The sequence below is a fragment of the Neovison vison genome, chromosome 8 (genome assembly GCF_020171115.1).
Source record: "Neovison vison isolate M4711 chromosome 8, ASM_NN_V1, whole genome shotgun sequence".
NCBI classification, from domain to species: Eukaryota; Metazoa; Chordata; class Mammalia; order Carnivora; family Mustelidae; genus Neogale; species Neogale vison.
The window spans coordinates 115,071,694-115,084,066 of NC_058098.1; the positions used below are offsets into that span (position 1 = coordinate 115,071,694).

The 12,373-nt window shown below is 42.4% G+C and overlaps 1 protein-coding gene across 13 annotated transcripts in view; it reads left to right on the plus strand.

Annotated features, from left to right (window-relative positions):
* Positions 1-12,373, plus strand: part of LTBP1 (latent transforming growth factor beta binding protein 1) — a 406,971-nt gene that overhangs the window by 345,685 nt on the left and 48,913 nt on the right. For 7 of the 13 annotated variants that reach the window (XM_044261743.1, XM_044261745.1, XM_044261747.1 and 4 more), the window contains one exon: positions 11,084-11,209. The exons of the other annotated variants lie outside the window; for them this stretch is intronic. In XM_044261743.1, coding sequence (XP_044117678.1) covers positions 11,084-11,209 — 126 coding nt within the window. The remainder of the gene's footprint in view (positions 1-11,083; positions 11,210-12,373) is intronic. 13 annotated transcript variants of the gene reach the window in all.

Genomic DNA, 12,373 nt, shown 5'->3' on the forward strand with positions numbered 1-12,373 from the left:
AGCCCCATAGTTATCAGGGTCCCTGCTCAGCGGGGAGCCTGCTTCTTCCTCTCCAGCTCCTCTGTGCTTGTGTTCCCTCTCTTACTTGTCATAAATAAATAAAAATCTTAAAAAAAAAGAAAAGAAAAGAAAAGAAAGCAGGGCACCTGGGTGGCTCAGTGGGTTAAAGCCTCTGCCTTTGGCTCAGGTCATGATCCCAGGGTCCTGGGATGGAGCCCTACATCCAGCCCCACATGGAGCCCTGCATCAGGCTCTCTGCTCAGCAGGGAGCCCGCTTCCCCCTCTCTCTCTGCCTGCCTCTCTGCCTACTTGTTATCTCTGTCAAAAAAATAAAATCTTTAAAAAAAGAAAAGTTTTTGTTCCTATTTTTCTCTTCATTTGTTAAAGAGAAAATATCTCATTTTAATCTGCCTTTTACTACCCGTGAGCTTAACTTCTTTTATATTTATCTCTCCTATGAAATGTTTTTTTTTTTTTGCCTATATGAGGTAGAGTTTGTGTTTTTCTGACCAATTTATGTGTATTAAGGATAATAATACGTATTGCATGGAGCACTGGGTGTGGTGCATAAACAATGAATTCTGTTACACTGAAAAGAAATTAAAAAAAAGAAAAAAAGAAAATTAGACGACCATAACGGGTGATTTAAAATTATCCAGTAAGAGGTAGGGATAGATTAAAATAACATAAAACAAGATGGCATCATTTTTGTGAATTATGGGATAACATTAAGATAAAGAATCTGCATTTTTAGAGTTTACAAGAGAAAGGAAGAAGAGCAGACAGTGTATATAAATAAAGGCTGATAATTTTCTAAATTAAAAAAGATAATAATTTATCAATATTTTATAGATATTTCCCTCATTCTTTAATTTGCCTTTTAATTTTCTGATGCTGTTATTTCTGTCTTACCTTTTTACTTTGCCATTTTCTGTATTCTGTTGTGATCAGTTGTATACTTTTATTTCTTAGCATATTTATCTCTGTGGTAGTGTTTTTATATTTAACTCTTTCGTACTCTGGGATATAAGCATGACTATTTTCTTGCCATTCAGTTTGTTCTTTTATCTTCATCCTAGAAGAGCTTCTCAAGTTTACCTTTGCAAGTTTCAAATGCAAGTTCCTACAACATAAATTCAGCTTCTTAAACTCCAGTGCAGCTTTCGTGTACTGTTGCTTTTGGTCAGACGGCACATGGCTGTGTCGTCAGTGTTCTTCCAGCCCATCACCACTGTTTCAGTGGCTCTTTGTCCCAGGCTAAGGCAGTAAGTGCTCAGCCTCGGGTTTGGGTGGTGATATGTTGCGCCATCTTTTTAGGGTCTTGATAAGTGTCTAGCAAGGGGCAGGAGGAGGCCCTGTGATTAGACACATTTTCAACTCAAGGTTGGGTCAAAAGAGCTTCCAGGAGGCTCCAGCTGAATCTTGAGGATGGGCTTGGAATAGATGCCACAAGCTAAGATTTGCAGACCTGAAATATTGGGTAAGTTTAGGAATACTAAGTAAAATAGTTTCAGTTAAACATGTAAAAGGGAAAAAAGTGATGCATAAGACATAGCTAAAAAGGTAGACCAAGGCTGGATCATGGAAGTTGTTTGCTTTTGTATTAAACAAGGAATACACACAGTGTTGCCATTGCACACCTGTTCTGTGCCAGACTTGGTTCCAAACTATGGACATGTGATGGTGAACAAAACAGATACGTTCTCTTCCTTCAAGGATCTGCATATGCAAGGGGCAAGCAGCAAATATACAAATAAACTTTCCAAACAGCATGTTTGGAAAACACAAACCATTATGGGTGCTGTGAAGGAAAGAGAAGAGACAGTGAGAAGGAGGAGGAGGGAAAACTCTCTTAGGAAATGGCAGTTGAGGGGCACCTGGGTGGCTCAGTGGGTTAAAGCCTCTGCCTTCAGCTCAGGTCATGATCCCAGAGTCCTGGGATTGAGCCCCACATCGGGCTTTCTGCTCAGTGGGAAGCCTGCTTTCTCCTCTCTCTCTCTCTGCCTACTTGTGATCTCTGTCTGTCAAATAAATAAATAAAATCTTTAAAAAAAGGGGGGGGAATGGTATTTGAGCTGAGCTCTGTAGAGTGAGTTAGCTTCTGGAAGAGTCGGGTAAGGATGGCAGGTGCGGTGGAGCATTCCCAGGGGGAGTTGTAGTGACAGCAGAGACTCTGAGGCATGGAAGTAGTAGATGCATTTGGGAAAGTGAAAATGTAAAACACCTGTGGTGGTACTTCTAGAGAAGGGGGCACAGTGACTCTTGGGCTGGAGAGTCAAGGGCAGAATATGCAAAGCCTCCCCAGAAACATTAAGGGTTTGGGTATCATTGTAAGTGTAAAAGAAACTGACTGGTTAATTTTAAGGACAACGATATACTATATGTCATCATTTTGAAGGTGCATATCTTTAATACTATAATATTTGGATGTTTCTTATAGTTGATGTGATTTTTTTTAAAGCAGTATGAAACAGCTGACAGAATTTTCCTCCCCTTGCTTAGAGGCACATAAAATATTTGTGTCCTTTTTAATGTATGTACTCTTACATTTGGTTTTACTCAGTACTCTGTATATTTAAAACGCACATCACCCAGGATGCTGTTTGGAAATGAGATTAGAGGGACAGGAGAAAAGTCAGGAGGAGTCTTGCAGGATGTTGATCAAGCCAAACATATTGGTCCTCGGGCTGGTGTAGCAACAGTGTGATGGAGAGAAATGAATGACTCACGAAATCTTTTGAAAATGGAACCTGGTCTTGGGTTAGAGCATAGTGTTGGTTTGAATGTAGGATAAGAAGGTGAGGAAATACGGAGGATAGATCTCTGGTTCTGGATTTAGCAAGTAGACATTTGTTGGCACTCCGCTCACGGGACAGTGGGGATGGAAGGAGGTTTTTTTTTTTTAAAAAAAAGACCACATTTATGATTTGGGTTTATTAGAGCTGCCCATTTAATATTCATGTGGTTGTATCAGGCAGGCAGTTGGATCAGTTTAGATCTAGTTTTCAGAAGAAAAGTCTAGGCCGAAGAAACAACCTGGAGTGGTCAGATACACATGGTATTTGAAGGTTATCAGGGTGGATGGGGCCATCAAGAGAGATACAGAATGAGAAGAAAGAGGGTCTAGGACTAAGCCCTGAGAAACACTAACATTTAGGAAGAAGTAAAAGATTGTGTGGGAGTGGCCACAGAGTTAAGTGGAAACCCAGGAGCATATAAGAAGTAGAAGGTACTTTAAGAAGAATGTGGTCAACTATATTAAATACCACTGAGAGATCTGTGAAGACACCAGTCAAGAAGAGTCCTTTGGATTTTACAAAAGGGTGACCTTATCAACAGCCATCCCAGTGGATTAGTATATTTGAGAGCCACCCAAGAACATACAAAAACTGATGATGTGGATACAACATGTATGGAAAGGTCCAGAAATTTTGCTGTTAGAATGTTGACTAATTGAACAACAACAACAAAAAAAAGAATGAAGAGAGGAAATCAGAAGAGTGTGATGACTGAATTGTGGGTAGGTAGTCAAGAATGAGTCCCAGGCTTTTGGACTGGGATGATGTTTGTATTTTTAGGGTGGTTGTCATTAGGATGCCTTTAATTATGGATGGTGAATATACATTGTCCACATAATGATTGATTAAAATCAGGGTAAAATTTGGGTTTACTTTCTCTGGAACTTCTAGCTGTTTCCAGAAATCCAATGGGAGCCAGCTCTGGGTAATTTTTAAAGAATAATTTAAGTAAATTTTTTTTGAAGTAGTGGGTTTCAGAACTAGGAAGAAAATGATCTCTCACTGGCTAGGCTTCTTTTCAAGATGTCATGTACTAGAAAGCTGGATTTGAAGTATAATTTGCTACCTCTATCATTTCTTTGCTGCTTATGTTAGGCTACTAGCTTTCAGAACATACTTGTGACCATCAAGGTCCCCAGGTTTTCCCCTCCCCTCCTCTGTCGGGCATCGGTGTGGCAGTCCAACTCTGCACAAGGACGTCGTTTTGCTGTTTTCTGGCACATCCCCATTTCTTAGAACAAAGTTCTTTTCCATAACACATAAGGCCCAGATTCTCCAGCCTTGTCGATATTGCCAGACCTCAGTGGACCTTTTTCTTTTAAAGGCTCTTTCCATATCCTATTGTATTGTCTGGACCATCTCCAAATCCAGTTTTTAATTTCCTATTGGCTAAATTTTTTTTTTTTTTTCTTTAGACCTTGCACTCTTCTTCCGCTTAATCCTGGCTTCTCTCCTCCGCTGTGAGAGAGACCTTAATCTCTTTTGGGCCAGCCGCCATGCCATTTTAAAATTCCTCTGGGCAGCTATGCAGCTGGTTTAACATTGTTCAATCCCACTTCTTGGCTGGGATTTACTGTCTCCTGGTCGGCTTCCGTTCCTTTCAGTAAGAAGTATGAGGGTTGCATTTCCCCTGAAGCAGGAACCCTACATCCCTTCCAGTATAAGCCTCCCCCCAGCACTCCCCCCCCACTTTTTTGGCTTTATTTTCCGAAGATTCTGGCACCAAATATTTAACCAGTTGCAGTTGGTCAGGAAGCCCTTAGCTGAAATAGTAGGTCATTTCTTTTTAATAGTAAATTCATAGAGCCCCACTGCTAGACATGGTCCTGGGACTTCCCGGGCCTGCAACACCCTTGGAGCTTGACGGGCCTTTCTTGCAAGGGTCTCCCAGAAATATAGCCTCTTCAGGACATACAGTACCTTGGGTGTTTAGTTTTCAAGTATGATACTGCTTTGTTCAGACCTTGTCCAAGGATAGGAGGCGAGTACTTGATTAAACCGTAAGGCAGTAGGAGATAAGTTGGAGAGTGAGTATCTTGACTCACATCTTTGTGGTGAAAACACACCAGTATGCTTGTGGGACTCACAGACATTTGTTTCTGCTTGTCCTCTTGCATTGGCCTTTTATAATCATCACTGTGATGGGAGGCAAGAGGTCGTGATGGCTAGAGCCACAAACTCAGATTCAGAAGGGTGCTCCTTCCCCGCACTCTGCTCCTTGGCCAGCTCTGATGGGGTAACCTTGAGGCAAGTTACTTAGCCTCTCTAGGCCTCAGCTTTTCTGGATCTTAAAATGAAGGGGTTGAACTGGATACTCTTCAAAGTTCCTTCCAGTTGAGACAAACCCTATCATTCATAAAAAAAAATGTTTGGATGACAGGAAGGCTTTTTCTTCTCAACCATGCAGCTGTGGAGATTTTCCTGTGAAAAGACCCACTACCAGAAACGGGACTCAGTTTCTGTCATCCACCTCTCTAGAGAGTGCGGGCAGCGGCAGGAGGGCCATTAATGAGCTTTCACTTCCAACAGGTAGTTACGGCCTACTCAGAATAAGAAGAAAGAAAATTGGGATGCCTGTGTGGCTCAGTTGGTTAGGCGGCTGCCTTCGGCTCAGGTCATGATCCCAGCGTCCTGGGATCGAGTCCCGCATCAACTCCTTGCTCATCAGGGAGCCTGCTTCTCCCTCTGCTTCTGCCTGCCACTCTGTCTGCCTTTGCTCACTCTCTCTGACAAATAAATAAATAAAACCTTAAAAAAAAAAAAGAGAGGAAAGAAAATCAACAGCACAAAGATAGGACATGTTAAGAAAAAAAGAAACACTTTTTTCTTAGTTCAAAAGAAAATTAGAACAAAAAACATGAGAACAAAAATAGAGAACAAAAAATATGAGGAAGAAAACCAAATCATTTTGTTAAAAAAGTATATGCAGGTAGAGATTCCTTTCTCCCCATACCCATACTTTTTGGTATATAGTACAGAAAACCTAATAGAATCATTGGGGTTTTATTAGGAATTTCATTGTTGAGGTCTTTGAACATAGTTGGTAATTTTCTGGGGAGTAAATAAGCCTTATCCCAGAACCCCAATCCCTTTTAGAAAATCATGCCTCTTTTCCATACTTTCACCTTATTTTGTAGCTCACTTTACCTAAGGAAGATTTTATTTGAGGATTTGAGGAGCGTGGGTGGGGTTCTGCTCTTATATGTAAAATCCCTGATAATAATTAGTAGGTTTTGAAAAGCTTTGCTCTGTGGAGAAAAGGTACCAGGTAAAAAGCAATTAGGCAAGGAAAAGAGATGTACCAAATGGGTCAAAAGTTAAGACCTCCTAAATGTGGGCCTGTGTAGTCTTTGACAGCATTGCTCCTTTAAAAACGAGCCACTGGGAGGTAGTTCCGGTTACCCACGATGATGCTCTATTTCTTTCCGATGGTTATGTTATTCTTGTTATTAGAGAATTCCTATCAGTGATCCCCTATCCTTGGTCTATGTAATTCTTCCTTGAATTCATATCTATATTTATAATATTTATATCTGCCTTGCTGTAAAAAATATTAATGGCAAAAAGTTGCATGAGAAATCATCAGTCTTGTAGGAGCATAACTAATTCATCTGGGTTGCCAACAGAGAGATTTCTAGAAAGTCATTTCTTCATCACTCATCTGGGAGACAGTATGACTGGTGATAAGATCATGCGTGGCTCTTCCAGATGCCAAAGCAAAATTGGTTTTAGTACTTTAGTAGAATGACCCCTTCATTAATCAAAGGAAAAACCTCTCTTATTCAGAATGGAGTTTCATATTAAAAATATAAAAAGTATTAAAAATCAGCTTCAGTAAAACAAGATGGTGTTCACTTGTCCATGTAATGAAGCTTTCATCTTGGTAGGCTTTTAGTCTCACATAATAATAAATGTTCTTGCATTTTAGTTTTATTATTATAGAGTTGATCTTAATTATAGCAGATCTTAGAACTTGATAGACAGGACTAACAATGGAAAAATATCTCCGCACTCACATCATCAAAGACAATTCTAATGAAGTAGTGTTGTTTTATACAGGTCATTAGAGAAGTAAAATGCATGTTGTCCTTTTGTTCAGCTATTTCCTTACCTCATTGTTGAAAACATGGAACCATTACAGTGTATCATTTTCATAAAATATGAGTTGTTGAAGAGCTAGTCTCCAGCAGGCACTCCACGTTATTTTTTCCTATTCATTCAAATCCAAAATATTGCTCATCTAAACTTTCTGTGTTAATCACTGATACATTAATTCTGAGGCTGCAAGACGCCCAGTAACTCATAACCATCTCAGAACTTGTTCACCTTAGGTCAGTTTCTCAGTCCCTGAGCTGGTGGCCGTTAGCACGAAGTCATCCTCTGTTGTGATTGTGCAGAATTCATGAGAAGGAAAGCAAGAGATGTTATTGCAAGAATCTGGGCTAAAAGTCGCCAGATTTTCAGCACTGGTTTTCCTTCCTCCTTCTTTGCCGTCTCATTTTAGCAGGGAGCTAAGTTGCCGGTGACATTCAGTTGGAGGTTTTCCACCCCAAACAGTGGCCCTTGGAGGGGGGTGGACAGCAGTGGCACAAAATGCTCTGGGAGGAGAGAGGAGGGACCCTGAAGTCTGACACTTGGGAGGTGTCCCTTGGGCTGACTCCTGATGGGCCAGGAGGAGTTTCCAAGCAAAGCTGATGGTGGGGAGACTTTCTAGTGGAGGGAGGGAGTGGAGGGTTCCAAGTCAGTGAGAAGACAAAGACCATAGCGTTTTCAAGAACTCTGGTGTACTGAGACAGCTGAGACATAAATTGGGAAGGAAGTGTTGGCTAAGAACTCTGGCTGGATGCTTAGCCAGGAGCCAGAGGAGGAAGGGTGCTCTGTGCTCTGCCAAGGAGAGTGGTTGGTGTCCTGCAGCCAAGAAGCGATCCTGAATATTCTAAAAAAAGGGAATGTCACTGACAGGTTTGCTGTTAGTGAAGAATGGGTAAGGGACATGACAGAGGAGAGGGGGAAGCATACCGCCAAGATTTCTAGCCAGGGTGACTGGTTGGAGGCTCTGATGAAGAGAGTATAGGAGAAATGAAGGTGAAGTAAGATGGGTGTGACTGTCAGCTCAGTTGTCATGAAATGTCCCATAGTTTCAAATAAATGGCTTTAAATGCTGGAGGTCAACCTTTGAGAAAGATTAGGAAATCATCAGTGTATAATCGGTAATTTGAAGGATTTCTGCGTTTCTTTCCAGCTCTTAAATCCTGTGGCTCCATGAATAGTTTCTTAGACAAATACCCATTTCCAGAAGTCTAAAATTAGTAATGGCCTGTATTAAGTGATTTGATGATACTGTGTAGTTACAGCTCTCACTGTTGTGGTCAGTAAATAAATCCTAGCCTTATGCTGACATTGGAAACCCATCAGAACAGATTTACTGCATGTCATCTCTGTGTTAGATGTTACAGGGGAGAGTCAGTTTTTGTTTTTTTTTTTAAGATTTTATTTATTTATCTGACAGAGATCACAAGTAAGCAGAGAAGTAGGCAGAGAGAGACGGGAGGCAGGCTTCCTGCCAAGCAGAGAGCCCGATGCAGGACTCGATCCCAGTACCCTGAGATCCTGACCTGAGCCGAAGGCAGAGGCTTAACCCACTGAGCCACCCAGGTGCCCCGAAAGTCAGTTTTTTTAGATGTGAAATAATGTCATTGAGTTTTTGGTTCAAGTTGAGGTAGGAGATAGAGGCAAAAAAAAAAAAAAAAAAAAGGCAGAAATAAGATTTGTCAGTCAGCTCAGGAAGTGTGGTTTAGGAATAATACAGTGAATTTGGTTTCAGGCTTGATAAGTTTGAGATTAGAGTAAAAGATGAAATGGAAATGATTAAGACTAAGAAGGATCCTGGCTGGAGATAAAGCTTTGGGATTCATTCCGAGGACCGTGGTAATTTGGTAATTGAAATCCAGATTGTCTGGAAAGGGTGGGACAAGGCAACACTAAGGAAGCAGCAGATCCCAGGGAGCCCGAGCCCTGGCAGACCCCGTCTTCAGACTGTGGAAGGATAAGGGCCAGGCACCATGGTTAAACGTCGATCAGGAATAATACTCTGTCATGGGATATGGAAAGAAAGAGTTCAAGGAGGGAGTTGGCCAGCCTGGGACGTCAACAGTGATGGTGGCTGCTGACTGGAAAATGATGATCAGATTTACGGACTGGTCAGCCGTTGGTGGTCTTTCTCTTCATGGAATAAAGAGTGAGAAAGTGAGTTTGTAGGTCAAGAAGGAACAGGGGGAGGAATAATCATAACAATGGTTGGCCCGTAGTGTACGCTTCCCATGTCACACACCAGGCACTGTTCTAAGCACTTGATACATGTTCTTTTGTTGAGTCCTCCCAGTAATTTTAGGACTATACCCATGTTACTAGTAGTAGTGTGGTTACTAGTTTGTTTTTTACTGGTGAGGTACGTGAAGAACAAAGGCCATGCATATAGATAGTTCTTCTGAGACGTTTTTTAGCAGTAGAATGAATAGGAAAGCACAGTAGGTGACCTCACAGTGAAGTGAATGCTATTCCGGGAGATTTTAACATGTTTGAAGTCAGCGAAGGGAGGAGGAACTGAGGAAGCTAGAGAAGGACGAGCAGGTAGGACTCAAGGGAGGAGAGCGTGGTACGGAAAGAGCCCAGCCTTGAAAGGAGAAGGAACAGTTTTGTTTGAGTTGAGTAAAGCAAAAGTGGGTGGTCCCTCATCACAATTCAGAAGCGAGACACTCTCTGGACTTATGCTTGATTGTGTTGGAAAATTAGGAAGGGAAGAGAAACAATTCCCAAATCATCTTTGGGTTCATTTTCTTTTTCTTCTGGAAAGTTTCCTGACTCGACATTAAACAATTTAGAAAGAGCAGGGCCCCCTGGCTGGCTCATTGGGAAGAGCGTGTGATTTTTGATCCTTGGGGTCATGAGTTTGAGCTCCGTGTTGGGTGTAGGGCTTTCTTAAATAAATAAAACTTTTTTAAAAATTGAGGAAGAGCAAAGTTCAGTTTTATTAACTCCTCCAAACTAAATTCCGTCAAGGGCTACTTAACTTACCATTTTTTTTAAATCATTTGTTATCTTCCCATGTATTTGGATGCAGCAATTGCATTTTCATCATTGTTTCTCCAAAAGCCTGTATTTGGGGAGCGTGTAATCCAGAAGCAGAGAGGACAAAACCTGACAGATGAAAGCGTGCGGTATGGCAGTAAACCAGGAAAAAGGGAAGGGGAACGAAAAGGCAAAGTCAGTCACTTACAGTCAATCACTGTAAGGATAAAGACGTATATCTAGGGGCACCTGGGTGGCTCAGTGGGTTGGGACCTCTGCCTTTGGCTCGGGTCGTGGTCCCAGCGTCCTGGGATCGAGCCCTGCGTCGGACTCTCTGCTCGGCGGGGAGCCTGCTTCCTCCTCTCTCTCTGCCTGCCTCTCTGCCTACTTGTGATCTCTCTCTGTCAAATAAATAAATAAAATCTTTAAAAAAAAAAAGTATATCTAAAAGTCTGTTTTTAACTTCATAATTGAGACATCACTTTCATGAAAACATTTTTATTGGGGGAAAAAAGGCGTAAGACTACTATCATCAAGTTTTTAGAGAACACGTGAATTTACAAGTCGGCCACTGGCTAACGGGGTTGTGGGGGGCCCAGCATTGACATTTAGGACCTTGAGTGGCTATAACTTGAATAGGTCAGACTGGGTGGGTACCCTGCTGAACTCATCAGATTGCCTGTCTCTCCTCTCTCTCCTCCTCCAATCCTCCCTCCCTTTCTCCCTTCTCCTCCTCCCCTTCCTGCTCATCCTCCCTCTCCTTCTTTCCTCCCTTCCTGAAAATGCTGTTGAGATTTGTCCAAGGTTATCTATAGGGATGAGTAAGCGACCTCTGCAGAAAGAACTGTGAGCATTGACCACGATTCAGAAAGGGTGACTGTACTTTGCCGGGTTTCCCTGGTAGGAGAATATCCTCTCCTTGGAAATACAGGGTTGGAAGCAGGCAGAAAACAGACAGTGGCAATTCCAGCAGCTCTTTCTGTTCGAAAACATTTCCTGAGGAAAAGTACATGTTTTCTCACAGAGCCCAGCCTTTGTCTCTGAAGACATTGTCATCAAAACATTTTATTTCTATGTAAAATGTTTTAGAAGTTCATTCTGTGTAAACATGATCATCTCATACCAGTCGAGGTATGTCGAGCACCTCTGTCGGTCCATTAATATCTGGTGTTTGTCAGTCTGTGTTTTGTGTCTGATGTGAAATGTCTTTTTTGCAGATATTGATGAATGTGTAAACAACACTGTGTGTGACAGTCACGGGTTTTGTGACAATACGCCCGGCTCCTTCCGCTGCCTCTGTTATCAGGGCTTTCAGGCCCCACAGGATGGGCAAGGGTGTGTGGGTGAGTGTTTAGATTTCTTTCCACAACATGTTTCACGTCCCCACCTATTGAAATGCAGCCCTAGTTATCCAGAGCAGGAGAGACTGTAAACAAGGTCATTGGGATAGAATTTCATCCTCATTCGATGTGATAGCCCAGTTTGGGGGTGTGCAGAAAGATGGCTTCTGAACTTGCTCGGGACATTAAAAAATAAAGAAGAACTGAATTCCATGTGTATTGAAAAAAGAACATCTGTTGAAACTCTGAGCTGTGGCTACGGAGCCCTTCTGCAGAGTCCCGCCTGCCCAGGCAGCTGTCTGGTGTGTGGTATGGCTTGTGGGTCTTCACGATGTACCTCCTTAAGCAGTGCAGTTAAGGAAAAGTGTTGGCAGGAGTTTCATTTTCCAGGAATGACACCCGTAAAATGATGCTTCGGATTGTGCAACTCTGTTTCTCCAGTCTGTCTGGGTTGATGGAGCTGGAAGGCATCCTGAATGTCATCACATGTCCTGGAACAGGGTCCAGCTCATGCTCCTATAGACAACACATTTTATATCTCATTTTCTGATCAGCTGTGATTGCTTTAAATCAAAATCATTACAAAACATTTGCAGTAAGAGCCATAATCGGGGAAGGAAGAAGGGCTACGAAATGCAGATCATCACAGGTAACGAGGCTTTTCCTTTATGCTTACTCTGTCCGTTTCATAGCAGACACTGTCTCAGGGGGAGTCCGAAACTCCTGAGTTTGAACATCTGCAATTCCAAGCACTAATTCGTTTCCCATCCAGATTAAACGGGGGAAGCAAAATTGATTTCCCCAAAGTTTAGTGGTGAAATTGCCCCCGTGAGTAGTCACCACTTTAAAACTAACACTCTCATCATTGCTGGTTCCAACTCCTGCTTTAGTCTCCTTTGCGCTAAAATGCAGGCAACGAAAACTGTCTAAATGTTTTGACAAAACAGGTCAGGTAACCTGCATGCCACCTCCCAGCCTCGGCACCTCCTTCTTCACCTTGCACACTCCCGCGTCGTAAAATGTACATCAGCGTGTGGCTGCTCACGCGGCTGTGCAGGGACGGGGCTGCTGTTTGCTGCTTCTGCTGGAGACATCTTCCCAGCGTCCCCTTGCCTGAGTGGGGATTCATCCCACTGCCTCCTGAGGATCCTGCCCCTCTCCTGTCCC